General features: G+C 42.5%; 2 protein-coding genes and 1 long non-coding RNA gene across 3 annotated transcripts; 1 reads left to right on the forward strand and 2 right to left on the reverse strand.

Annotated features, from left to right (window-relative positions):
• Positions 1–787: 787 nt before the first annotated feature.
• Positions 788–9,735, reverse strand: znf512 (zinc finger protein 512). The gene is made up of 12 exons (XM_061243172.1): positions 9,567–9,735; positions 8,697–8,771; positions 8,463–8,579; positions 7,898–8,046; positions 6,943–7,029; positions 6,740–6,841; positions 6,468–6,635; positions 5,810–6,004; positions 4,872–4,973; positions 4,670–4,732; positions 4,379–4,477; positions 788–4,013 (listed from the first exon to the last, which is right to left on the reverse strand). Exons 2-12 carry the CDS (start codon positions 8,743–8,745, stop codon positions 3,594–3,596), a joined length of 1,551 nt encoding a protein of 516 aa, XP_061099156.1. The 5' UTR covers positions 8,746–8,771; positions 9,567–9,735; the 3' UTR covers positions 788–3,593.
• Positions 9,736–11,603: 1,868 nt separating this feature from the next.
• LOC133128112 (uncharacterized) lies at positions 11,604–12,927 on the reverse strand. Its single transcript, XR_009708721.1, has 3 exons — positions 12,729–12,927; positions 11,826–11,935; positions 11,604–11,663 (listed from the first exon to the last, which is right to left on the reverse strand). It is a non-coding gene; the product is annotated as an uncharacterized LOC133128112 (long non-coding RNA).
• Positions 12,928–13,806: 879 nt separating this feature from the next.
• si:ch211-245h14.1 (uncharacterized protein LOC563420 homolog) lies at positions 13,807–21,372 on the forward strand. The gene is made up of 6 exons (XM_061243866.1): positions 13,807–13,939; positions 14,784–15,003; positions 17,297–17,496; positions 18,059–18,091; positions 19,573–19,605; positions 20,094–21,372. Exons 2-6 carry the CDS (start codon positions 14,814–14,816, stop codon positions 20,178–20,180), a joined length of 543 nt encoding a protein of 180 aa, XP_061099850.1. The 5' UTR covers positions 13,807–13,939; positions 14,784–14,813; the 3' UTR covers positions 20,181–21,372.
• The last annotated feature ends 2,951 nt before the right edge of the window (positions 21,373–24,323 follow it).

Below are 24,323 nucleotides of genomic sequence, written 5' to 3' on the forward strand. Positions count from 1 at the left end.
AAAAATAAAATGTAGTACAAAAAGGGAATCAGGTGATATCCTGAGAACTGAACAAGAGTTCCTCCACAGAATCCATCTTGTCATGATGGTCACTTAGAAATCACTTTGTGTGGAACATTTAATAATTTAAAGTCAACTAACCAGCAAGTCTCTTGAGATTTGTGAAATGGATTACTAAAGAGACACCTTTTAGTGGAAAACCTGCAAAAGCACAGCTCACATTTCTCTTCCTACCATGAAGGAGCATATAGAGCACATTGGAAATGAATGACAGTAAGACGCTGGGGCTAACTCTCTCTCTCGACAAGACAAAAAAAATACACTTTAGTAGTGATTGTCAACTGTTTGAGAACTCCATCCATCCATTATCTTAACCCACTTATCCTGAAGGGATACATTGGGCGAAAGACAGGAATACATCCTGGAGAGGTCACCAGTCAATCGCAGGGCACACACACCATTCACTCATACCCACAGGCAATTTAGACTCTCCAATCAGCCTAGCCTGCATGTCTTTGGACTGTGGGAGGAAACCGGAGTACCCAGAGGAAACCCACGCAAACACAGGGAGAATATGCAAACTCCACACAGAGAGGCCCCAGCTGACCGGGATTCAAACCCAGGCCCTCCTTGCTGTGAGGCGGCAGTGCTACCCACTGCACCATCCATGCCGCCACTGTTTGAGAACTTCCTCACAGAATTCAGATTAGGGGATCAATAATCCTGTGCTTTAGGATTTAATACTAAACCCTTCACTTAACAATAAAAACACCAACAAAGACAACGATTTTGTGTGTACATAAACATTTTAATCCAGTGATTAGTCTTCCATTTCACTAGCTAGAAAATTTAAAGGTACATACTTCTAAATAAGAAAAATACAAATAAGAAATATACAAGTAATGCAAGTATACAATTAGTGCTCTATCCTAATCAATAACAGACTTTTCATTATAAATAATGCTAGCCACTAAAATAACATATATATTACATACATATATCAGGTGCTCAAAAATGATCCTTTACGTTTCTTACAAAAAAAAAACAGAAAAAACAAAAACAAAACAATGGACACATTATTATTGTGAAACATTTAAACATCAAAGCACAAATAACCTTCATACGCAACCTTCATCCTCACGCGGAGTCTCCCAGGAGTTTTGAAAAGAGAAGAGTACATAACTAGGGCACTCCAAGCGACAGCTCTGTCACACACAGACATCAGTGGTCACAGTTGCTGAGTACAGGACACAAGTTCATTTCGACGGGTTAAAAGTGCATGCATCCTGCTTGCTTTGGTTACATTACTCATATACAGCACACTCCTTTATATATTAAAAGGACCTGCTAACTCTAACATATGGTTAAACAGTGTTTCACTTTTAAACATTATGTCTGCAAATAAATACAATGTAGAATAAATTAAATGTGAAACATACAAAGTTCAAGTTAAAATGCAGTGTTGCTGCAGTTTAATTTGTAAGGAACAATTTAGTTGAGCGTCAGTCTTAAATCGGTTTCGGATAACATTTTGAAGAGGATTAAACCTTGACTACACTGCTTAAGATTTATTTAGATATCCCATACCATTTTGTCAATGGATTTGCAAACTCTTTCTGATAGTGAAGTATGCTGTTGTGAATGGTGTTAACTAGTGTAGGGCATTTTACATAAGTGTGCCTCTCTACAGACCCCCAAAAGGAAACAGACTGTGTTGACCATGTTGACACAGGGTCAGCAAGGTTGGATGAAAAGACAGTGCTCGTCAATACAGGACTATTGCTCCCATCATTGTGCTGCCTCTGCGCAATTCTGCCATCTCAGTGGAATGCTCCCAGAACTGATGAGTTGAAATAGCACTGTATAAACCATGGGTTTTCCACATACAGTGTTTGGTGTCTTTAGATAGCTAATGATGTGGGAAATAGTTTGGTGTCATTGGTGGTGTAGTACACTGGTTGCTGAATAAAGATCTTGTAGGAATAAACCACAGGTAATGCAAGTTACCTGTGAGTCAGCATCCAGCTGTAATACAAATGTTAACCAGGTTTGTTGGACAAACAGAGATATCAGCAGGACCACTGTTACCGCCATCTTGTGACTCTTTATTTGATGATTTGTTGTTTTCCTGTAAACTCTGGGTACACTATTGGCGGACATTTGCAGTTCCTTTTGTTGAACTGTTAGAACAGAGGAGCAGTTGAACTTATCTTTTGGCGTCAGATAAACGAGAACAAAATAAAATGAACCCTGTTCCAGTAGCATTGCTCAGACTACACGCGTTTCCTTCACCTCTCGGATACTTCCGCCTTTTGGTGTATTTGGGGGGTTTCTTACACTAGTACAAATAAAAAAAGCAGTTTAAGCATAGAAAACTTTAGCACCTTTTGGTATTTTGCATTTTAATAAAGAACTCCCAAACTTGCTAACATTTCAAAAGTGGGAAGGTGCAGTCATTCCAGCATTACGGAAAGAAAACCGACAACCACCACATTACATTTTGAATTAAACATATATCACCAGTGGATGCGCCAAGCATTGCATGCAACTGGGGAAATACGTACAGAACAGAAAATAATAAATGCGATGTCGTCTGTGACACAAAAGGCAAAGTGGTTAACATGTATAAACTAGGTTAGAACTGTAAACATTAACCTATACATTAGCCAGATGTACACAAACATTTGAAGAGTCCACTTTCCTTTAAGTTTTGTTCATGAATTCTAGTTCCCTTCCCAAAATACAAAGAGGACATTCATGATATCCAGTCCGGAATTTGAACAGTGATGTGCAAGTCAATATACATTTGGGGCTGAATGGCAGGCACATCCATGGCCTGGAACTTAACCCCATTCTTGAAAAAAATAAAAAAAATAAATATAAAGCAGAAGAGAACAATCATAGCATGAGCAAGAAAACCTTTTGTGTGAAGTCCTCTGGTTCCTCTGCATGTCTTTGAAATACAGTATATAGACCCTGTCAGCTGCTGGTTCTCAACGTTATTCTGCAATACTATCCGATGTGCCAAACATTTCTCCAGTCTATCATATACGTATATATATGATCACAAACATGTCGATTTTATTTGGTGTACCTATACCTATACACTACAGTATACTGTAATGTAGCCTCTCTCTGGCACCCAATTGGAGGAAGGCATTCCGGTGACAGGGACACATCAAGGTTGTGCTATAACCTTTGGTCTTGAAACCAAAATTCCTGTTCCTTCAACAACAATGCATTTGTGGGAATACTGTATAGGAAGAAGATCTAATGCTGTTGCAAAAAACCAAGGGCAGTACAGCCGCATTATGAAGTATGTGACGTATGAGTGCTACTACTACTGGTGATGGGCGCTCTGAAGCCGAAGACAATGGTAACCAAAAATAATTCCACAAAATACGGAGGTTAAACTGCTGGCTTTGCCACCTCGGTTCTCACCAAACGAAACACTAGTGCTGCGATTAAGACGACCCACCCACACTTCCCTTTCTTGAAACGGGAACACTGAAGTGAAATTAAAAAAAGCTTGCCTCATCACGAAAAGTGCAGAAGGCGGGGGTAAGGTGGGGAGGCGGCAGGGCGTTACGGAGTTAGGAGGTGTTCTTGGCCCGTTTGGCCCCGTCGATCCTGGCCAGGGGCCTCTTGAGGGCCCACTTGTCGTGCCGCGGGGCCTCGGGGCCCTCGGCCTCGGAGTCACTGCTGGAGCTGGCGCTGCTGCTGCTGCTGCTGCTGTTGCTGTCGCTGCTGCTGAAGTCGTAGCAGTCCTTCTCCCTGCCGCCCTGCTTCCTCTCCTCCCTGCGCTTCCTGTCCTCCTGCCCCGGCTTGGCCCGCAGGACGGAGATCAGCCCCCCGCCGCCCCGAGGCTTCTTGTCCCGCCAGCCCTTGAACCCCGGGGTGAACCGGAGGGACGGGCTCTGGGGGGGGCAGGCTTGGGCCTTGGCCCCCTTGGACTTGGCCTTCAGCAGCTTATCGAAGCTCTTGGATGCTTTTGAGCTCACAATGAACCAGTCCTGATCAAAATGTACATATACACGGTAAATATCATATTAGACTGGAACAGCAACACGGAGAGACTGCCACTGAAATTCCACCATCATAACCTCCATAATTTGATACATTTTTGTGAAGTGCAGCACCGGGATCGAAATGGGCCTTGATTTGGTGGCAGGAGAACAATTGATTATGCATCAACACAAACACACTGTTCACATGCCAGCCTAAAATATCACTACACACTGCAAAAAATGGAAATATTAGCTTAGAAATAGAAATAAGAAATACGATTTTAAGTCTAAATTTAAGACTAAAACACTTTTTTAGTTTTTATGTGAGCCTAAAACATAGTCTTTTGTTTTTGCAGTGCAGGCTCCCTTACCTGTGCATGGATGGAGTTGATGTGATACTTCACTCCACTTTCAGAGCTGAACTCTTTATCACATATCAGGCATTTGTACTTTCCCGCTTCGAAGTCACCCTGGAGAAAGAAGAAGAATGCACTTCAACAGGGAAATTCAAAAGGAAAGTCCCCCGATTGCTCAAACAGTATCAAAATGAAAGCAGTTACTGTAAATTAAACACATACATTACATTGTCATGTGCACTGTTCTCATTTAGCTGTGAATGTATTCAAGGGTACAGTACAATGCAGGGGCACAACAGAACATACCCTTGAGCAGAGTCCAAGGTGAGCTTTCAGACCAGACACACTGGTGTAGACTGAATCGCAGCCCTGCGGAAAATGACAGCAATGACAAAATGACCACCACACACAGTATAGGAAAAAAATATGGATGAATAATGATAATAACTGAATGATTGACACTACATACATATTCTTTTCAGAACCATATTTGGATCAAGTACTGTACCTGGTTTGGACATTGTACTTTCCTCTGCAGCTTCACTTCATTTTTCCATTTGCGGAGGACCTCTTGACTGAAGGCAGGCAGGCCTGGTCGTGCGTACTTCAGCTGGGGGGGGGGGGGGGGGTAAACTCACAGTAAACAACCAGCTGCACCAGCATGGAACACGGTGGAGCAATGGCAGTTGGTGAGCTGAATTTGAAATTGGTGGGGCAAAAAATTTTCCTTTAAACTAATCATTGGTCTCAACCTGTTTTCATTAATTTTCCTTGATTCATTACATTACATTATTGGCATTTTGCAGACGCTCTTATCCAGAGCGACGTACAGTTGACTAGACTCCTCCTCTGGAGCAATGCAGAGTTAAGGGCCTTGCTCAAGGGCAGTGCGGATCTTATTGTGGCTACACCGGGGATTGAACCACTGACCTTGTGGTTCCCAGGCATGTACCATAACCACTATGCTACAGGCCGCCCGGATTCATAAGCATGCCAACAATCTGACTAATCAATTGGCAAGTAACACACAGGTCACACATGTCACGCTGGCGAGATTAAAGGATAAATTAAATTCAGAAAAAGTTTCATCAGCAAGTACATAACTGATGGTAATTTTGTGAAAACAATTGCGGCATTGATAATCAAGGAAAATGACTGAAAACAGTTCAAGACCAAGGGGAGCCATTGTCTAATTTGGCCAAAGGTGTTAATCTGGGGAATCTTAAAAGCAGTGCCCACTTTGCCTTTGGCATAATTATGAAAAACTAAAGATAGCACACAAAAATTGTAAAATGTGGAATGCCAATACATCCTAGCAAAGCTAAGTACAGTATATGTCCTGTTTCTCAATGCTGGTGTCCATGGCAACCTTAAGCCCAAATCCGAGACCCTCTGTTCAGGGTAAATACAATGGTTTGGGATTTGGGGACGATGGGCGACGCTCACCTTCTTGTCGTCCGGGACCAGGTCCTGCTGCACCTTCCTCTTGGGCCACTCTTTCAACAGCTCCTCGCTGGCGATCTCCTGCAGGTGGAAGACCGCCACCTGGGCCGACGTCCTCTTCAGCCGCCCGCTGGGGGTCCGCTCCGGGTTGGGCTCCGCGGGGGCCTTGGGCTCCTCGTCATCGCTCTTCGGGGGCGTCTGCGGAGAAACACCGCTGTGATCTGGACCTCTGTGGTGCCGTCAGTTTGAAGGCATATGCGATTTACCAACTGTCTGAGTATGAAATAAGTTGTTTATAGCTGTCCAGAAGAGTACATTTGTAACTTATTAAATGTATACACTAGAGAATTATAACTCTGGCTCAGCCCAAATGGAACCCATATAAACACATTTAAATATTTAAACAAATGAAGTCCACCCAACCAGAACCCCTGCTTGATAGAACACTGCAAGATACACGAAAGCCATGGCCAAATCAGTGCACTTGCCTACTATTGCTACACTTGCCTACTTGCCTACAAGTCGTTTACAAGTTGTATACGATTTAGACATGGCCTTGTGTATCTTAGTGAAATTATTCGCTGTTGCACTCCATTCCATCAGATGTTCTGACCAATCCTGAGACTCCACATCTGCAGACGTGTCTCCGTCAAGGACTCACAGGGCCGTGCTCAGATTTGAGGTGGTACTCTAGCCCCGCCCGGGACTTGTAGGCCTTCCCACAATGCCTGCAGTTGAGCAGCAACTTCTTCAGCTCTGCCTCCTCCTTTCCACACTTCCTGGTGTGATACAGGTAGCCCATGACACTGGTGAAGCTGCCACTGCAGCCCTGAAATGGACAGTCATACGGTACATTATTGGAAGACTCCACTTAAAGTGACTCAATTCCCCATGAAGTGTTGAGGTGGGGGGGAGGGGGAAGGCCTACCGTACCTCTTTTGAGCATTTTAATTTGCCCATTCTTTTCAGCACCTTCCTGAGTTTCTCCTTCACCAACTGACCGTCTGTTTCGTTATTCCCCTCCTCTGAGCTGGGCTAACAAACGTAAACCGGAAGTTCAAAAATGAACACAAACGACTGGCAAAGAGTAACGGAGTAACGTGCAGTTTCCGATTACGACCTTAAAATGGTTTTACCAGGTTATTGTGATCGGCCATGAGGTGGTACTTCATGCCAGTTGAAGACTTCAGTTGTTTCCCACAGTGGTGACATGTGAAGGGATTCTACAATGCGTAAAGAAACATATCAACAAATCAATTAGATTCAATACACAGTACAGTAACACACAAAAAAACCTTTTCACACTGCACTGTAGTTAGCCCTGGCTTACCCAGTGTTCACACAAGCATTTGTTAACCCTATTTTGGCACCATGCTTGGGGATATTCCTGGGGCTAACCCCAAAAAGTTGGTGCTAAACCTGCTCCTGAGCAGGGTAAGCTAGCACAGGGCTAAGGTTGGTGCTAGCACAGGGCTAAGGTTGGCACTAGCACAGGTCTAAGGTTGGCCCTAGCACAGGTCTAAGGTTGGCCCTAGCACAGGGCTAAGGTTGGCCCTAGCACAGGGCTAAGGTTGGCGCTAGCACAGGCCTAAGGTTGGCGCTAGCACAGGTGTAAGTTTGGTGCGAGCACAGGCCCAAGTTTGGCACGAGCACAGGCCTACGGGTGATGCTAGCGTAGTGTGAACAATCACTTTGGCACCACTGATCTAGTCTGATAACCACTGTGCTCATTTCTAGATCCTCTATGCAAAACCATAAATTATTTTGATGAAGACAAAAAATCTTGTCACGGGTCACCAATGCTGTTCATGGAGATCTACCGTCCTGTAGGTTTCCATTCCAACCGTAGCACAGCACAGCTCATTCAACAGCGAGTGAACTCATCAAGTTGCTAATTGGTACAAATTAGGTGGGCCAAATTAGGGTTGGAGTGAAAACCTACAAGATGATAGATCTCCAGGTACAAGGTTGGCCTGCTTTAAATTCCATCCATATTCCCAGATCTCATTCACATGCATCAGAAGTTTTGCTAGACCGTCAAAAAAATGTTTATTCAGCGGTAAGATATTATCAGGTAAGTAAATAGTCTACCGTGTCACATGCCATTGCACACACCACTTTGCAGTTTGTCATGTGTTTCTTCAGCCCCTCCACAGTTTTCCGACTGACGGTTTTGCAGTTGGGGCACGCGACGCGCCCTTTATCCGCGATCTGCAGATTCCATGTCTCCTCCTGACTCCCTGCCCAAAGAACATCACATTACTTTCACCTGCGTACACACCTGAACCCCATCCACCACACTCCCTGCACCCCAACCCCTGTCGACTGGCACAGGAGGATTTGTTCCCATCGTAAGCAGTGAATGCATTCCTTCCAAGGGGAAATCAGACCCCAAAGATGGCGTGGTGATGGGAGAGAAGAGATTCTTGGTGTCTGATATTCAACAGGACCAAAGGGCAATGACATCATTTTTCTCCGTCGACTACTGTGTTTTCACTGATACCGCTATGCGTTCGGAGCAGATTTCTTTGGGAGCAACAATGCTTTTGGTTTTGCGAGTGGGGCAAGACAGATCTCTGTTGTAGTAGAGAAGGCTCTACGGCGCCCGCTATCTGCAGTGGAGGAGAAAAGAGAACCGGATTTTGCCTTTTCTCACCTGAAATGTGGCGAGAAGGGTCCTTCTTTATCGCTGATCCTTTCCCTTTCGGCTTTTCCTTTTCCCTTTCGTCTGTTTCCACCGGCCGTTCATTCCTCTGACTCCGTTCCACAATGACTTGAACAATGTCAGACAGAGGGGTTGCGGTTAATTTTGCAGAGAGAGAGAGAGAGGAGGAAGACAGAGAGAGATAGAGATAGAGAGGGAGGGAGAGAGAGAGAGAGACATAGGTACCTGACTGTTTATTATCCTTCACTTCCTTGGAGGGCTTCTTGTCTTCCATTCTCCGTTTCTTCTTTGCCACAGCATCTGAGTGGAAAAAATGTAATCCATGAGTATTGCATCATGTGGGACCTGGACATGAGAAGGGGAAGCTGCAGAGTTAAGACTAGAGTTAAGACTAGAGTTAAGACTAGAGTTAAGACAGAGTGTTGACTGTGGCCGGTAACTCCAACTGCATCACCCAGGGCATGGAAGGGTTCAGCTGGATTGGGGTGCGAGTTTCAACACAATCTAGTGGCGCCCCCCGGTTGGTCGACTGGGTGCCAGTGGACTGCATGCCAAAGCGACTTAGGAAGAACCTCAAATTATCTTCCATATCTGCAGTGACAGTGTAGTAAAGATCGTAAGGAACTGGGCTTGTAACCAAATGACTGCGGATCCAATTCCCAGGTAGGACACTGCTATTGTAACCTTGAGCAAGGTACATGACCTGAATTGCTTCAGTATACATCCAGCTGTACAAATGGATATCATGTAAAATAAAAAATGTAATAAATTAATATCAATAAATATGCAATAAATATCATGCAAGTCACACTGGATAAGAGTGCCTTCTAAATGCCATTGATGCAATCTGGCGTTCAAATCCAAATCCAGCCCTGGTTTTCTCCTATGTAATTAACTGAGCAATTAGTGCTACCGATTGGCCAGATTGTCTTAACACCCGACTCCCAGGTAAAAACCAGCTGTTCTCTGCCCTCGAGGACCGTGATTTCATGTCCCCCCAGTAATGTAATGTAATATCCCTGAGCCACAGTCTTGATAACACAGAAATTGTACACTACATCCTAAACACATAAGCATGCGTCTCTTCACCTTTACCCTTCCCTCTGTCCGAGCTGGGTCCTCCCCCTGTCACCTCCGGGCAGGGGGCCGGCTTCCGAGATGGACAGGTCAAATCCTCGCTGCCATTGGCAAGGCTGGAGGAGACCACCGAGGAGCTGGACGAATCACTGCCAGAGTCCTCTGTGTGACCCAATGGGACTCTCCGGATGCCCAGAAGACTGGAGATACGTGGAAGACGCAGGTGAGACGGTGAGCCTATCCCTCACACAGTAACACATCGCCCACAGAACGCCCACAGAACGCCCACAGAACGCCCACAAAACGCCCACAAAACGCCCACAAAACGCCCACAAAACGCCCACAAAACGCCCACAGAACGCCCGCAGAACACTAGCAGAACGCACGCAGAATGCCCGCAGAACACCCGCAGAACGCCCGCAGAACACCCACAGGACACCCACAGGACACCGACAGGACACCCACAAATCACACACAGAACACACACAGAACACACACAGAACGCCCACAGAACGCCCACAGAATACACACAAAACACACACAGAACACACAGAGAACGCACACAGAACGCACACAGAACGCAGAGCACTAACTAGCAACTCAAGGGCTGGCTACACAAACTGCCCAGCTGGGCGTGTTGCTGTTGTACCCTTGAGGAAGGTACATCACCGAAATGACTTCAGTAACACATCCAGGTATATGCATGGATTGCATGTAAAAATGCCATCTGTATAAATCACTCCAGATACGATTTTTTATGATTAAGACAATTGATCTTCCCAAAAGGTCAAAGTCACTTAGAGTTGATAATGATTTTCTTTTATTTTTTTCCTAAAGCTGGTACAGGCAAAGGATTAAAGCACAGACTCTCAAAACAAAAATAAAGAGAGCTACCACCCACACGGGCCGAACAGTCAGGGTTTGGTCTACACAACGCATTTTAGAGATTGCAGTAATTTCATAACTGAGGTACAGTATGTCAAACAGTATCAACCCCAGAATCCTTTGCTGCAGCTATGACATGAGAAAGACCTCATATGGTATCTGCAGATGGGGAGGTGAAGGGGACTGGGCATGACTGGAGGCCCGAAGGTAGTTTCAGACTGTGAAAACGGGAAACGCAAAAGCACAGAAAAAGATTGCACTTGCCTGTTTCTTCCATACGTTCTCTTTATCTTCTGAGGTTTCTGAGGCTGCTCCTCCTCACACTGAAATGTGACAGCAAAAGAAAGACTGTTATGCAATAAAGCAGTGTCATATGGTGAAACCGTGACTGCAACCTACCACTGCAAAGGAGAAGGTTGCTTCCCGTACAGCCACTTTAGAAAGACTGCTTTGCAAGAAAGCAGTGTCATACGGTGAAACCCTGGCTCCAATCTACCACTGCAACAGAGAAGGTTGCTTCATGTACAGCCACTTTAGAAAGGCTGCTATGCAATAAAGCAGTGTCATACGGTGAAACCCCGGCTCAGCCACTTTAGAATGACTGAGCAGACACAAGGTGGCCTGTAGCGTAGTGGTTAAGGTACATGACTGGGACCCGCAAGGTCGATGGTTTGATCCCCGGTGAAGCCACAATAAGTTCCACACAGCCGTTGGGCCCTTGAGCAAGGCCCTTAACCCTGCATTGTCACCTACTTAGTCTAATCAACTGTAAGTCGCTTTGGATAAAAAACTTACAATAACAATAATAACAAGGACAACCCTGCAGTATTAACCTTCCATTGTAAAAACATTGATATAGACACTTGAATAAATAAATATTGAAACCTAAATGAAATGACCCAGGAACAGACAAAGTAGATGGAAAATGAAATTAACATACAATATTTTCCATTGCAATAAAACAGGATACTAAGTAACAGCAAACATTTCATTAACATCTCATCTTAACACACTGGAGAGGAAAGAGAACCCAATCACGCCCACAATTAACATGATGTTCCCATCTGACCCCATTTATTGTACCTATCAATAAATCACATTGTGGTGGGTTTCATTGTCACTGAACCTTGTAGGAGGTATTTTTAATGTAGTCCAAAAGCTTGTCTATCCTTACCCTGGAGTTTTTGTCTCCGCTTGTTTTACTGCCCGTCTCCAAGACCTCTGAAGCTCCTGAAGTGAATAAGGACAGTACCATCACAGCATTATGTCCAAAGCATGTTAACCATATACACAGTACGTCAGGAGACCTACCCTAAGCATCATGGGTGTTTTTTCTAAAACAAAATAGGATAGTTTTGTCCAATCCACCAAACGATGATTTCTGTTTTTCACCTTGTGTCTTGCCTTTCTGTTTCGGCCTTGATGCTTTCCTCTTCCTGGTCATGTTTGGGGCCGACACGGTCTTCATTTTATGATCCATATTACACCTGGAAAGCTAATGCCTGGATAAAATAACACACAATACTCCTGGGTTATCATTTGACCCAAGAATCTTCCAAAAGCTGAATGATTAATTCCACAGGGGATGTGCAGAATGGCATTTAGAGGATGCTGTAATTATTCTCAGACTCTCAAAACTCTCAGTTCAACGAAGGTTCCACGTAATCCCTAAAGAAGAGGTACTATTCTATTATTATTCTGTTAAATTATCTAATTTGTCTAGTGCTGTTGTACTTGCATTGCTGCCGTAGAGAGCATTCTAGAGCAAATTACAGGACGCAATTTCTTAATTGATGATTTCTGGGACAACAGGTGGCACAATCAATCGGATCGATGCATACTTCAGTCAAAATTAATGCATGCGAAACACTTTACGCAATGAAATAAATTCGACTTTTATATCACATTGACCCCACGTCTAATACGCAACGATGAAATGTATAAAAAGGACCTTCGTGTTCATCAACCCTTAAAGCTCAATCGGACACAACTAGTTCCAAGCACACATTAACCCAAATGTAATATGATCTCCTAGGTGATGACTGGTTGTCAGTGCAGTAGCGCAGCAGTGTTGTACTAGTGTGTTACAGAGCCACCATCATTGTCTGCAAATAGGCTCGAAATAAAGAGACGCTTTATACCACGGTTGAAACGAATACAATTTGCGGTCTACTCAAACAGCAGAGCACATTTTCACCGTGCACGCTATATATTTTCCACGCACGAAAACCAGCGACTGTTGGTTACACATTGCATTTGTTAGATTTGTGGTCTGTCTGACCACCAATACTGTACCTTTCACTGCTTTTAGAAGGACTACGATTCCTCTCCTCTTGATGTTTAGCTTTTTCGTTAGCCTACATTACCTCAGTGGGACTCTTGGAAAACATTATTTTGCTCGGTAAAAGGGACCGCAGAAATTGCGATCACTATAAATCTGAATCAAATGCACTTATACGCCGCACTGTTGAGACAAACACTTGAATACACCATATTACCATCCCCACCGCGAGATGACTTCATTCTCGAAACGCCCTCTATTCCGCGACAGCAAATGAGATAAACTTCTCATTCACCACCACTGCAGGAGGCGGTTCCATGAGGTTGGCCAGTGAGAACTGGGTATTTCTAACAGCGCAGAAAATACAGATGAGGGGGATCCAGGAGCAGCTGCCCCTGCCTTAACCCTATCCCCATAGTGATCTGATCTAGGGGCCAGGGCTTTGTCCTCGAGCGCGCGTGGTTAGCGGACCAATAGTTACAATTATGCCTAATTATTATTAATTTTGCAAGTTTCCCCTTAAGCCGCGGGAGTCAGCATCAATGCTTATGGGGGCAGTGATTACCTATCCAATTATTGCCCGTTACATCCACACTAAGAACCATTTAAAATGAATTTTAATTTTTCTGTGACGTCTCACGCAGATATGCCGTTGTTTCTATGCTGCCCTTCTGTCTACAAATAACGTCAGTTCTCATCAATTGCTTAACTGGGCATGATTATGGACAAAGAGATGCGTCAGCCGAAAATCAACATCACGCGTGTTGTTGCTGAACCCAACCGGTCTGCTCACCATCCTCTCCATCCTCAACCAAGCTTGGACGCACTTTCAATATTTGCGTTTTGTTAATTGGATACAAATCTTCATCTTTAAAATTGATTTCATATACAGAATTATATACATATATATATTTTTAAATATAAATCAATTTTTATATTAAATAGTGCACGTGTTTATTCAAAATAAACCATAGCAGCAGCCGCCTTTAATGTTTAGTTTATTAAAAATAAACCATCGCCTTACACGATGGCAGAAGCGAAACTAAAACAAATGCAACAAAGCCCTCTCTCTCTTTCCGTTTCACTTTTTCTTTGCATATGAGCAGTATAAATAGTGTATACGTGTGTTTTAGACTTAGAGGACACAGCAAAGAGACACAATCACGTTGGCCAGGATCTCGCTCATTCCGACGTGAACACCGTATCGTCAAAATTCTTTATAAACGTGAGTATAAATTGGCTATATAATAATACTCTCTTCATTCAGACGGTGCTTAATGCGCTTACCTAGACGAATAGGGTATATGCGTGATTTCAATCCTAATGCTTTTTGTGATTGTGATTGCATACCGGGTAGTCTACGAGAAGCAAAACTACTAAACTAGTCAGACTAGTTGTTGCCGAGTAGAATCATTTTTGGATCTGTAGCCCATGTAAAGTTTTAGAATACTATTAAATAACATAAACTCGGGAGTATGCGTATTAATATCTAGCTTTACAGAAAGTGAAAGTATAAAACCCGTGATACCAGGCACTGTCACCGAGCCATAAGCTGCTAATCACCTCTTTGCTATGTTGCAACAAGCAGAGACTGAGACTTATGTGTGTCGTAACCCTGTCCTTTTGGAAAAAGGGGTAAAGTCTTTAGTATGATCCCAGTGCCAGAGGCCTCGAATCCACCAGCCCTTCCGGATTACTACGGTGGCGTCGCTAGTAGTAGCCTACCTGATGTTGATGTTGTCTATAAATTAAAGGCATGTCTTTCATATGCGGAAATAAACTTTGTAGCGCAGAAGGATTGAATGGCATTCGATTTGTGAGCTCCTAGAAATATCTATGTTTGAATGTTTTTCTTATTCATTTGTTTTCGTTATTGCCTACAACACTGCAAGGTGATTGTTTCGAGTAAGTAGAAATGACTTGACAGAGGAAATGGTAATAAAAAAATAATCTTGCCAACGGTAATTTACCCTGGAAGTTGTCCTCTTGCAGGATGCCAGGTTTTGTTATGTTTTGTGAACATAATATTCATATATCTTTTTTCTTGATATTTCTTATTTCAAATGTAGACAATTCACATTTTGTCTGCAAAGCCAAAGATGGTGAAACTATTTACCATCGAGGATGGAAGGACTTGGAACTCTCACAAGACATTTTTGGACAGACTTGCTCGAAAGGTTCCGCTGACTGAAGTGAAGAGTATGGAGGAGTGTGATGTCATTCTGGAATTTTACCCTGTTTCATCCCGGCCTGGACATGACATTGATGCAGCACTGAAGGAAATCCCAGGTAATTTCCAATAATGCCCTCCCAATTATCTGGTGAGGACAACATGAATGTTCCTCTTACGCTCTTAAATATGTGTATTTAAAGGTACAATAGGTAAGCTTTTTGTCTTAAAACACTACTACAAGATCATTGCAATTCCCTTCCTATCATTGAGAAAGGCTCACTGACATGTTGACTCACCCTCTGCCTGTGTTTATAGTCCTTAAAATTGAGTTTCAAAATATGCAGTTGATGGGCCAAAACATCATATAGCTGTACAATAATTCAAGCTCATTGGTTGTAAATTGATTCTAACTGCCACAGCCAATGGCATTTCAACATCAGCATGTTCACAGAGAAGGGGTGGGATAAACAGTGTTGTGGTTTGTGCGTGTTTGTTGCTGCAATTCCTCTCTTGAGCGTTAGAAGTCCAAAATTACCTATTGTACCTTTAAGGATTTAATGATTGTTGGTGCCAGAGTATTTCAGAAACTGCTGTTCTCCTGGGATTTTCGTACACAGCAGTCTTTAGAGTTCACAGAGAATGGTGCAAAAAACCAAAAACATCCAGTGAGCAGCAGTTCTGTGGGCAGAAATGCGTTGTTAATGAGAGAGCTCAGCGGAAAAGGGCCAGACTGGTAAAAGCTGACAGGAAGGTGACACCAATGCAAATAACCACACATTACAACAGTGGCATGCAGAAGAGCATCTCTGAACACACAACACATCAAATCGCTAAGTGGGTAGGCTACAGCAGCAGAAGACGTACTAAGTCTAATGAATACCTAATAAAGTGCTCACTGAATGTATATACAGTGCATCCGGAAAGTATTCACAGCGCTTCACTTTTCCCACATTTTGTTATGTTACAGCCTTATTCCAAAATGGAATAAATTCATTTTTTTCCTCAAAATTCTACACACAACACCCCATAATGACAAGATGAAATAAGTTTTTGAAATTTTAGCAAATTTATTAAAAATAAAAAATGAAGAAATCACATGAAGAAGCCACTCCTTTGATATCTTGGCTGTGTGCTTAGGGTTGTTGTCCTGCTGAAAGATGAACCATCGCCCCAGTCTGAGGTCAAGAGCGCTCTGGAGCAGGTTTTCATCCAGGATGTCTCTGTACATCGCTGCATTCATCTTTCCCTCAATCCTGACTAGTCTCTCAGGTCCTGCCGCTGAAAAACATCCCCACAGCATGATGCTGCCACCACCATGCTTCACTGTAGGGATGGTATTGGCCAGGTGATGAGCGGTGCCTGGTTTCCTCCAAACATGACGCCTGGCATTCACGCCAAAGAGTTCAATCTTTGTCTCATCAGACCAGAGAATTTTGTTTCTCATGGTCTGAGAGTCCTTCAGGTGCCTTTTGGCAAACTCCAGGCAGGCTGCCATGTGCCTTTTACTAAGGAGTGGCTTCCGTCTGGCACTCTACCATACAGGCCTGATTGGTGGATTGCTGCAGAGATGGTTGTCCTTCTGGAAGGTTCTCCTCTCTCCACAGAGGAACGCTGGAGCTCTGACAGAGTGACCATCGGGTTCTTGGTCACCTCCCTGACTAAGGCCCTTCTCCCCCGATTGCTTAGTTTAGACGGGCGGCCAGCTCTAGGAAGAGTCCTGGTGTTTCCAAACTTCTTCCATTTACGGATGATGGAGGCCACTGTGCTCATTGGGACCTTCAAAGCAGCAGAAACTTATACCCTTCCCCAGATTTGTGCCTCGAGACAATCCTGTCTCGGCGGTCTACAGCCAATTCCTTTGACTTCATGCTTGGTTTGTGCTCTGACATGCACTGTCAACTGTGGGACCTTATATAGACAGGTGTGTGCCTTTCCAAATCATGTCCAATCAACTGAATTTACCACAGGTGGACTCCAATTAAGCTGCAGAAACATCTCAAGGTTGATCAGTGGAAACAGGATGCACCTGAGCTCAATTTTGAGTTTCATGGCAAAGGCTGTGAATACTTATGTACATGTGATTTCTTAGTTTTTTATTTTTAATAAATTAGCACAAATTTCAAAAAAACTTCTTTAATGTTGTCATTAGGGGGTGTTGTGTGTAGAATTTTTAGGAAAAAAATGAATTTATTCCATTTTGGAATTAGGCTGTAACATAACAAAATGTGGGAAAAGTGAAGCGCTGTGAATACTTTCCGAATGCACTGTATGTGTGTGCGTTGCGCGTCTGTGTGTGTGGGTATGTGTGTACATGTATGTATGCACACATACTGTATACATACAGCATGTTATGTGTTTAATTTCCTCGACAGAGTACATTATTTGTTATTTCCTCCTGTCTCTATGCAGCTAATCAGCCTGCCATTCTGGTGATGATGCACCACACGGCTGACCCAAATCGTGTTGTGTACGACAGCAGCAGATATATGAGCCAAAGTGATGTGATCACAGTAGACTGTCTATTCTACGAAGGCAAAGGCTTATTCACATGTCCAACCAATGAGGAAGCTGTGGAAAAAACACTGAGGCACCTAAAGAAATATTCAAAGGTATTATACCTATTCACTATTTCTCATGGACCTGGCTCACCTTATGGACCAGGCTACTAACTAACTAACTAATTAACTCACTCATTCACTCACTCACTCACTCACTCACTCACTCACTCACTCACTCACGCGCTCGCTCACTCACTCACTAACTCATTCACTCACTCACACACTCAGACACTCACTCACACACTCACTTACTCACTCACACACTCACACACTCACTCACTCAGACACTCACTCACTCACTCACACACTCACTTACTCACTCACTCACTCACACACTCACACACTCACTCACTCAGACACTCACTCACTCACTCACTCACTCACTCACTCACACTCACTCACTCACTCACTAACTCACTCAGAAGTAGCTCAAATTTGGGGGTGCTACATAAGAGTGGTGCTTTGCGTTAATGACACTGTGTGTCCTGGTTAACATCTTTCTTATTCATTTTTGGTTGAAAATGAAAAGAGAACATACCATCCCAAACTGAAAAGAACATACTTTAATTGCTTTCATGTACATCAGAATTGTAAATATTTTTGTCATCCACAGGAAACACCTCCTCCTGTACAGGAGCTGCCTAAAGTACGTACTGCAGTTGTTTATATTCATTACATGGGACTATCTATGTCTGGTTTACCATTGCCGTTTACATTTACATGTATTAATTTAGCAGACACTTTTATATTGTTAGGTAAGACTCAATGACTGTCAGTGCAGATTAGTACAGATACCCAGGAAAACACTGAGGCACCTAAAGAAATATTCAAAGGTATTACTGTTATGTTCCTGTGTTCTGTGTGTTAGTTTATCATTGTTTTTTATCATCATTCTTGTAATTTATTATTTTTCATATTCATGTCTGGTGTTCTGTTTATATTCGTTAGTCTTTGCACTCGTCTTCCCCTGTGATGTCTGAGTCTGAATGTTTTCTAGCCCAGTCACTCCCTTGTCTGTGTGCCCCACTATTCGGGTGTTTACGGTAGTTCCGGGGTTCAGTCTTCCTTCCAGTCTTACATTCCTTACTTCCTGCTTTCTCTCCATTTCATGTTTGTACATAGCACTAATATACTAATCCCAACTAACATAGAATTTGTACCGTACTAATTATACTAACACACTAATATGTTTGTCAAACTAACAAACTAACATTCACTAGTTTTGGGTATTTGTAATTTAAATCACTTAACTAACTTACTAATGCATCTCCAGTTTCAATTCTGTTCTGTAACTCCACCTCCCTATTCTATCACTGATTACTTGTTTAGTTTCAGCGAAGTATTCGCACCTGTCTCTCTGTATCTCTGCATCTCCTGATTCTCTGCAAATTGTCTACTCCCTAGTCCGGAGCCGTTTGTTTTACATGTGTGTCTTTGTGATTCCAGTCCACGTTTTTGTTTCCCCCTCGTTATTGTCCTATTACCCTTTCATGTGTCTCACCTGTTCCCGTCCCCCTGTTCCCGCCTCCTTGTTTCCTTGCCCTTGTTCCTGAGTCCTTGCCCTTGCTCTTGGTTTTCTGGTTTTGACCCCTGCATGCTTCCCCGGACTCTTCTTTGTTTGTTGGATTTTGTACTTCTGCATTTTTGGACGGACCTCCTGGTTTTGACCCTGGCATGTTTTTCGACTCTGCTCTGTCTGCCCCTGCTGTAATTAAATCGCCATTTTTCTGCACCCCTGTCTGCTTCTGGTTCCTCTGTTCCCCCCAGCATAACAATTACACCTCATTCACTATTTCTCATGGACCTGGCTCACCTTATGGACAAGGCTACTAACTAACTAACTAATTAACTCACTCAGACACTCACTCACTCACTCACTCAGACACTCACTCACACACTCACTCACTCACACTCACTCACTCACTAACTCACTCAGAAGTAGCTCAAATTTGGGGGTGCTAAATAAGAGTGGTGCTTTGCATTAATGACACTGTGTGTCCTGGTTAACATCTTTCTTATTCATTTTTGGTTGAAAATGAAAAGAGAACACACCATCCCAAACTGAAAAGAACATACTTTAATTGCTTTCATGTACCTCAGAATTGTAAATATTTTTGTCATCCACAGAAAACACCTCCTCCTGTACAGGAGCTGCCTAATGTACGTACTGCAGTTGTTCATATTCATTACGTGTGACTATCTGGTTTACCATTGTCGTTTACATTTACATGTATTCATTTAGCAGAATCTTTTATGTCAAGTGATGTAGAACATAATCTTTTATATTGTAAGGTAAGATTAAATGACTGTCAGTGCAGATTAGTACAGATACCCAGGAAATCTTTTGTTTCAAAACAAACAAAAATACTTTTGCTGTTTAAAACAATGTTATAATTAACATTTTACCATGCATAGGTGTGATAGCAGACATGTTGTCTTGCAGCCATACATGAAGGAATAGTTCAAGGAGAAAGTCTCCATCACACAATGAAATTACACATCATTGGTGATATTGCACCTCTTAGGGGTGTAGTTAATCTCATGAATTATGCTGGGTGTGCACCTAAATGGAGTTTGGTTTTATTTTCTTATATAACCACCGTCAATACCTTCATGTGCATCAGAAGTGTAAATCTTGTGATTCACAGGAACCTCCCAACAAATTGACTACAGCGGTAAGTAAAGCAGATGTGTATATTCATGAAGTTTATCTTTTGTTTGTGGTGTGCTGTTAGAGATGTATCTCTAAATGTCCCCAGCTAGCAGGGAATGTTCTGAGAACATTCAGTAATGCTATCTTTATGTTCTAAGAATGTTCCACTGGAACGCTACAAAAATAACGTTCCTGAATCATTGTAGATGCATGTGATTTAAGAATGTTTTATTTCATATATTTAGAATGTTGCTCACATAACGTTACAAAAATGACTGGAACCGCGATTTAAGAACGTTTTGCTTCGCAACGTTTTCAGAACATTGAACAGAATGTTCCCCGGTTGCCCAAAAAATAAGTTCAGGTAACTTACAATAAGGTAACTTATAATGTCACTGCACCATTGTGAGAATGGTTTTCATTCTGCTGATGGTTTTATCCAAAGTGATTTACAGTTGATTAGACTAAGCAGGGGACAAACCCCCCTGGAGCAATGTTGGGTTAAGGGCTATGCTCAGTCTTTTTAGTCCTATCTTGACTACACCGGGGATATAACTGCGGGGCCCAGTCATGCACCTTAACCCTAGGCTACAGGCTGCCAAACATGTGTTTGATGCTTGTAAGTCTCTAAAAGGTGCAGGTTCACATTTCCCCTGCAACAAGGAAGCAGTGGGCTGAGGCAGGGCCTGTCCCGATAGGATGACTGCAGGTGCGTCAGTATTGATCTGTTAACTGCAGTAAGACAGAATTTTGAGAATGGTGTCAGTCTTCGGTCTGCCCCACTGTGACGCAATGCAGGGATCCTCAAATAACGGTCAGCGAGAACTTTCCGCCCTCCCTTTACCTGGGAGTCAGGTGTGAAGACAGTCTGGCCAATCAGCAGCACTAATAATTCAGTTAATTTTGTATGAGAAAAGAAGACCAGGGCTGGATGTTGATTGAAGATTTACGGGTCAGATTTTGAAGGTACCACAGCAGAAGGTGAGAAGGAATTTGGGCAGCCTGTAGCGTAGTGGTTAAGGCACCTGACTGCGACCTGCAAGGTCGGTGGTTTGATCGAAGGCGTAGCCACAATAAGATCTGCACCGCTGTTGGGGAGGATTGTCTCCTGCTTAGTCTAATAAACTGTATGTCACTCTGGATAAGAGCATCTGCCAAATGCTATTAATGTAATTTGCTGTCCCAACTGGCCACGCGGAACACTTTGATTTCAAATTTGTGCAGAATTGTCTGTTTTTTTCATTCGCAGGAAGTTCCTCTTCCGGGGCCAAAAGAACAGGTGTGTACTGCATTTGTATATTTTTCATTAGTCTTGTCTGTGTATGTGGTTGGAATAGTTGTCTTTAAATGCATTCCTTCAGCAGATTAATGATATAATGTGCCATTGCTCACACAAGTGTGCTTGTCAGTGTTAAAAAAAGTGATTTGATACTTTTTAAGAGCACTGTTGGCAATGTTAAAATACAACTAGCAACTGTGGTCCAATGGTAGTGCATTCCTCTACTAGGGGTTAAAAAATTGTAAAAGTGAATGTGGAGTGAAACATTAAATAGCTTCTAGTTTTGTGTCCAAAATACCCCATTAGCTCCATTGCAAGTTTTACGTATGTATTTCATCCAGCTTTCATTTTTATACGCAAAACATACATTTCAGTTAACCAAGTAATAAAAATCACTACTCGTAGAAACAGCGAGACTAAGATCAGCAGGGAAAACTGTCTACTGTCTAACTATCTAAAACTAGCCAAGGTTGGGCAGGCCTTCTGCGCTGCTGGGCAACAGTTCCAAAGAGTTCCAAAGAGTTCCAAAGTTCTTGCTGTGACTAAAGTCCAGTTTATACTCCAGTGATGGAGTGCTGCTCATCTACAATCGCAGAATGTTCATGAACATTATATCATTGCCCGACATATACTGTGGTTTTTGTCCTTAGCAGAAAGTACGTGTAAACACACTCCAGTCCAGTATAAACCGAATGTTGCTGCAACCAGCGACATCCATCGCATGTTGTCGGTTGCAGCTACGCTCTGTCGCTGTACTATAAACAGGCCTTAAGGTGGCTACTGAGAGATTGTGGTGATTAGACTGGCTCTGGGGAGACTGGAATTGGGAGAGAGGATGTGATGTGTACTCTCTTTCACACCGCAGGGTGAAAACCAAGTGCCACCAAGACAGATTTTTTTTCGGAGGATTTGGAACAGAATATGTGATTACTGGGCTTAACTACACATATTAATGTCAGATACATACAATGCTTCTATATTTCCCCACACAAGAGAGTTTTGAAATTGGGTTAGTTGTTCATTGGCCTATGAAATTGTCACAAAGCGGCCAGAGATTCTAGGCCATCAGCTTTCCCTTGTCTCCCTCTTCCTTTCCCAAACACGTCAGGGAACTTGGACAACACAAATACACATTGTTCTTGTGAGGTTTCCTACAACACGTTGCCTAGCACAGATCAAAGTGGACTTCTGTGTGTCACTTTTGGCAAAGTCACATAATAGTGATAGTCTTTGTCTTGAGAATGGAGATTTCAATCCTGGGAGAACATCACAATGATTACTTATGAACATTGTTCCTGTGGTCCAATGAACCTTTGGATAATCATATTATATTCCAGCTAATTAGGGCCAGTATCTTCAATACCCACCAGATGAAGTATTTACGATTGCCAAGGGAAACATTTCTTAGCCTGGAGTTTAGTGTTTCGGAGTTCTGGAGAACTTTCTGGTGGTTCCTTGTTTCCGAGTTTGATCCATCTAGCTTTTACCCTTTTCTGTTGTCTCTGTTGCACTGAAGTTGCAAGCTGGGTAATTTATGGGCAAGGTCTGGTTCACTGGTCCTGCCAGAAAATTTCAATTGAATATTTTGTGTAATGTCTTCTTAGATTGAGTGAGTGTATGATTTCTGTTCTTGATTCTCCTTGATTTTGTTAGTTGATTGTTTTATTTGATCTTAAATCCCATACTTACATTATTTGCTTTCGACTTGTGGGTGTATTCCAGTAGTTTGTTTAAATGAAGTATTTTCAAATCTAAATAATAAATATTAATAATAATAAGGAATAATAAGTCATTATTTACATTTTGTCTCATTTTAATACATTATGGTATTAACGAGTCCTCGGTTTTCAGTTCTATTCGGTTACCTTTCAGAGGGGTAAATAATAAAGAGATTGCAATTGTGGTTTGAATGAATGCAGTCATACAGAGGGGTTCCCAGGACTGAGTTTGAAAACTGCTGATATACTGTAGGCTGTTTAATGTCTCATTCTAAACTTAAGGTTTTTATAATTGGTAGCCACATACATGAGTGCTGCATGTTCTAACCTGTTTCTTCAAATACAATTAAAATACAAAAGAGAAAGACAGAGAGATCGAGACGTGCAAAGTTTATCCCTCATGTAATCATTTTAGTTAAGCTGAAGATGAAGGAAATATAAGATTGATAAAGTACGTAAACTGTAGCTGTAAAGATGGCTATGCATGCTGATGTTAATCATCGGGAGTCCAAACATGTGTGAAATTGGATGAAAATAACAATAAACACATAATTGAAAGACAAAAATGTGGTCTTTGTTTTCTTCATGTAGATGTACTGCCAAAGAGAAACATTTGAAATACACATTTTCATCTTATCCATTAATTTATGTAGGTTATGTTAATTAATTTAATAATAACAACATTCAATTTCATTATAATGTTAGCTACAGGTGAAGATGAAGAAACACACACAGACAAGCACACAAAAACATATACACACAGTCTAGATTTATAGACCATATATGTCTATGGTAAATGGTCAGCATTTATATAGCTCAAGTATCCAAAGTACTGTACAATTTATGCCTCTCATTCCCCCATTCATACACACACACCAATGGAGATTGGCTGCCATGCAAGGTACCAACCAGCTTGTCAGGAGCATTCGAGGGTTAGGTGTCTTGCTCAGGGACACTTTGACACACCCAGGGCGGGATCAAACCGGCAACCCTCGGACTGCCAGACAACTGCTCTTACTGCCTGAGCCAATGTCACTCCAATGTTGCTCCCAGCATGTTGCCACTGGTATAACTCTATGCCAGGTGTGTTCACAGTGTCTGAACTGTATTTGAAAAAAACAAAAAACAAAACAAATGATTTTTCCAATTTCATTCTCTTCCCTTTGCACAGCCATCAAGTAAAAGTTTGAGGGATAAAATCAGTCATATTTCTCTGACAGCTGCGAGA

This window comes from Conger conger, chromosome 5 (assembly GCF_963514075.1).
Source record: "Conger conger chromosome 5, fConCon1.1, whole genome shotgun sequence".
Lineage (NCBI taxonomy): Eukaryota > Metazoa > Chordata > Actinopteri > Anguilliformes > Congridae > Conger > Conger conger.

Excerpts from the sequence above, each read along its gene's own strand:
- znf512 (XM_061243172.1), bottom strand. The coding sequence starts at position 8,745 with ATGGAAGACAAGAAGCCCTCCAAGGAAGTGAAGGATAATAAACAGTCA. Across the intron at positions 4,733-4,871 it reads AAGTACAATGTCCAAACCAG|GGCTGCGATTCAGTCTACAC; the intron begins GTACAGTACTTG and ends CATTTTCCGCAG. Across the intron at positions 4,014-4,378 it reads TCAACTCCATCCATGCACAG|GACTGGTTCATTGTGAGCTC; the intron begins GTAAGGGAGCCT and ends CATTTTGATCAG.
- si:ch211-245h14.1 (XM_061243866.1), top strand. The coding sequence starts at position 14,814 with ATGGTGAAACTATTTACCATCGAGGATGGAAGGACTTGGAACTCTCAC. Across the intron at positions 17,497-18,058 it reads ACCTAAAGAAATATTCAAAG|GAAACACCTCCTCCTGTACA; the intron begins GTATTATACCTA and ends TGTCATCCACAG. Across the intron at positions 18,092-19,572 it reads CTGTACAGGAGCTGCCTAAA|AAAACACCTCCTCCTGTACA; the intron begins GTACGTACTGCA and ends TGTCATCCACAG.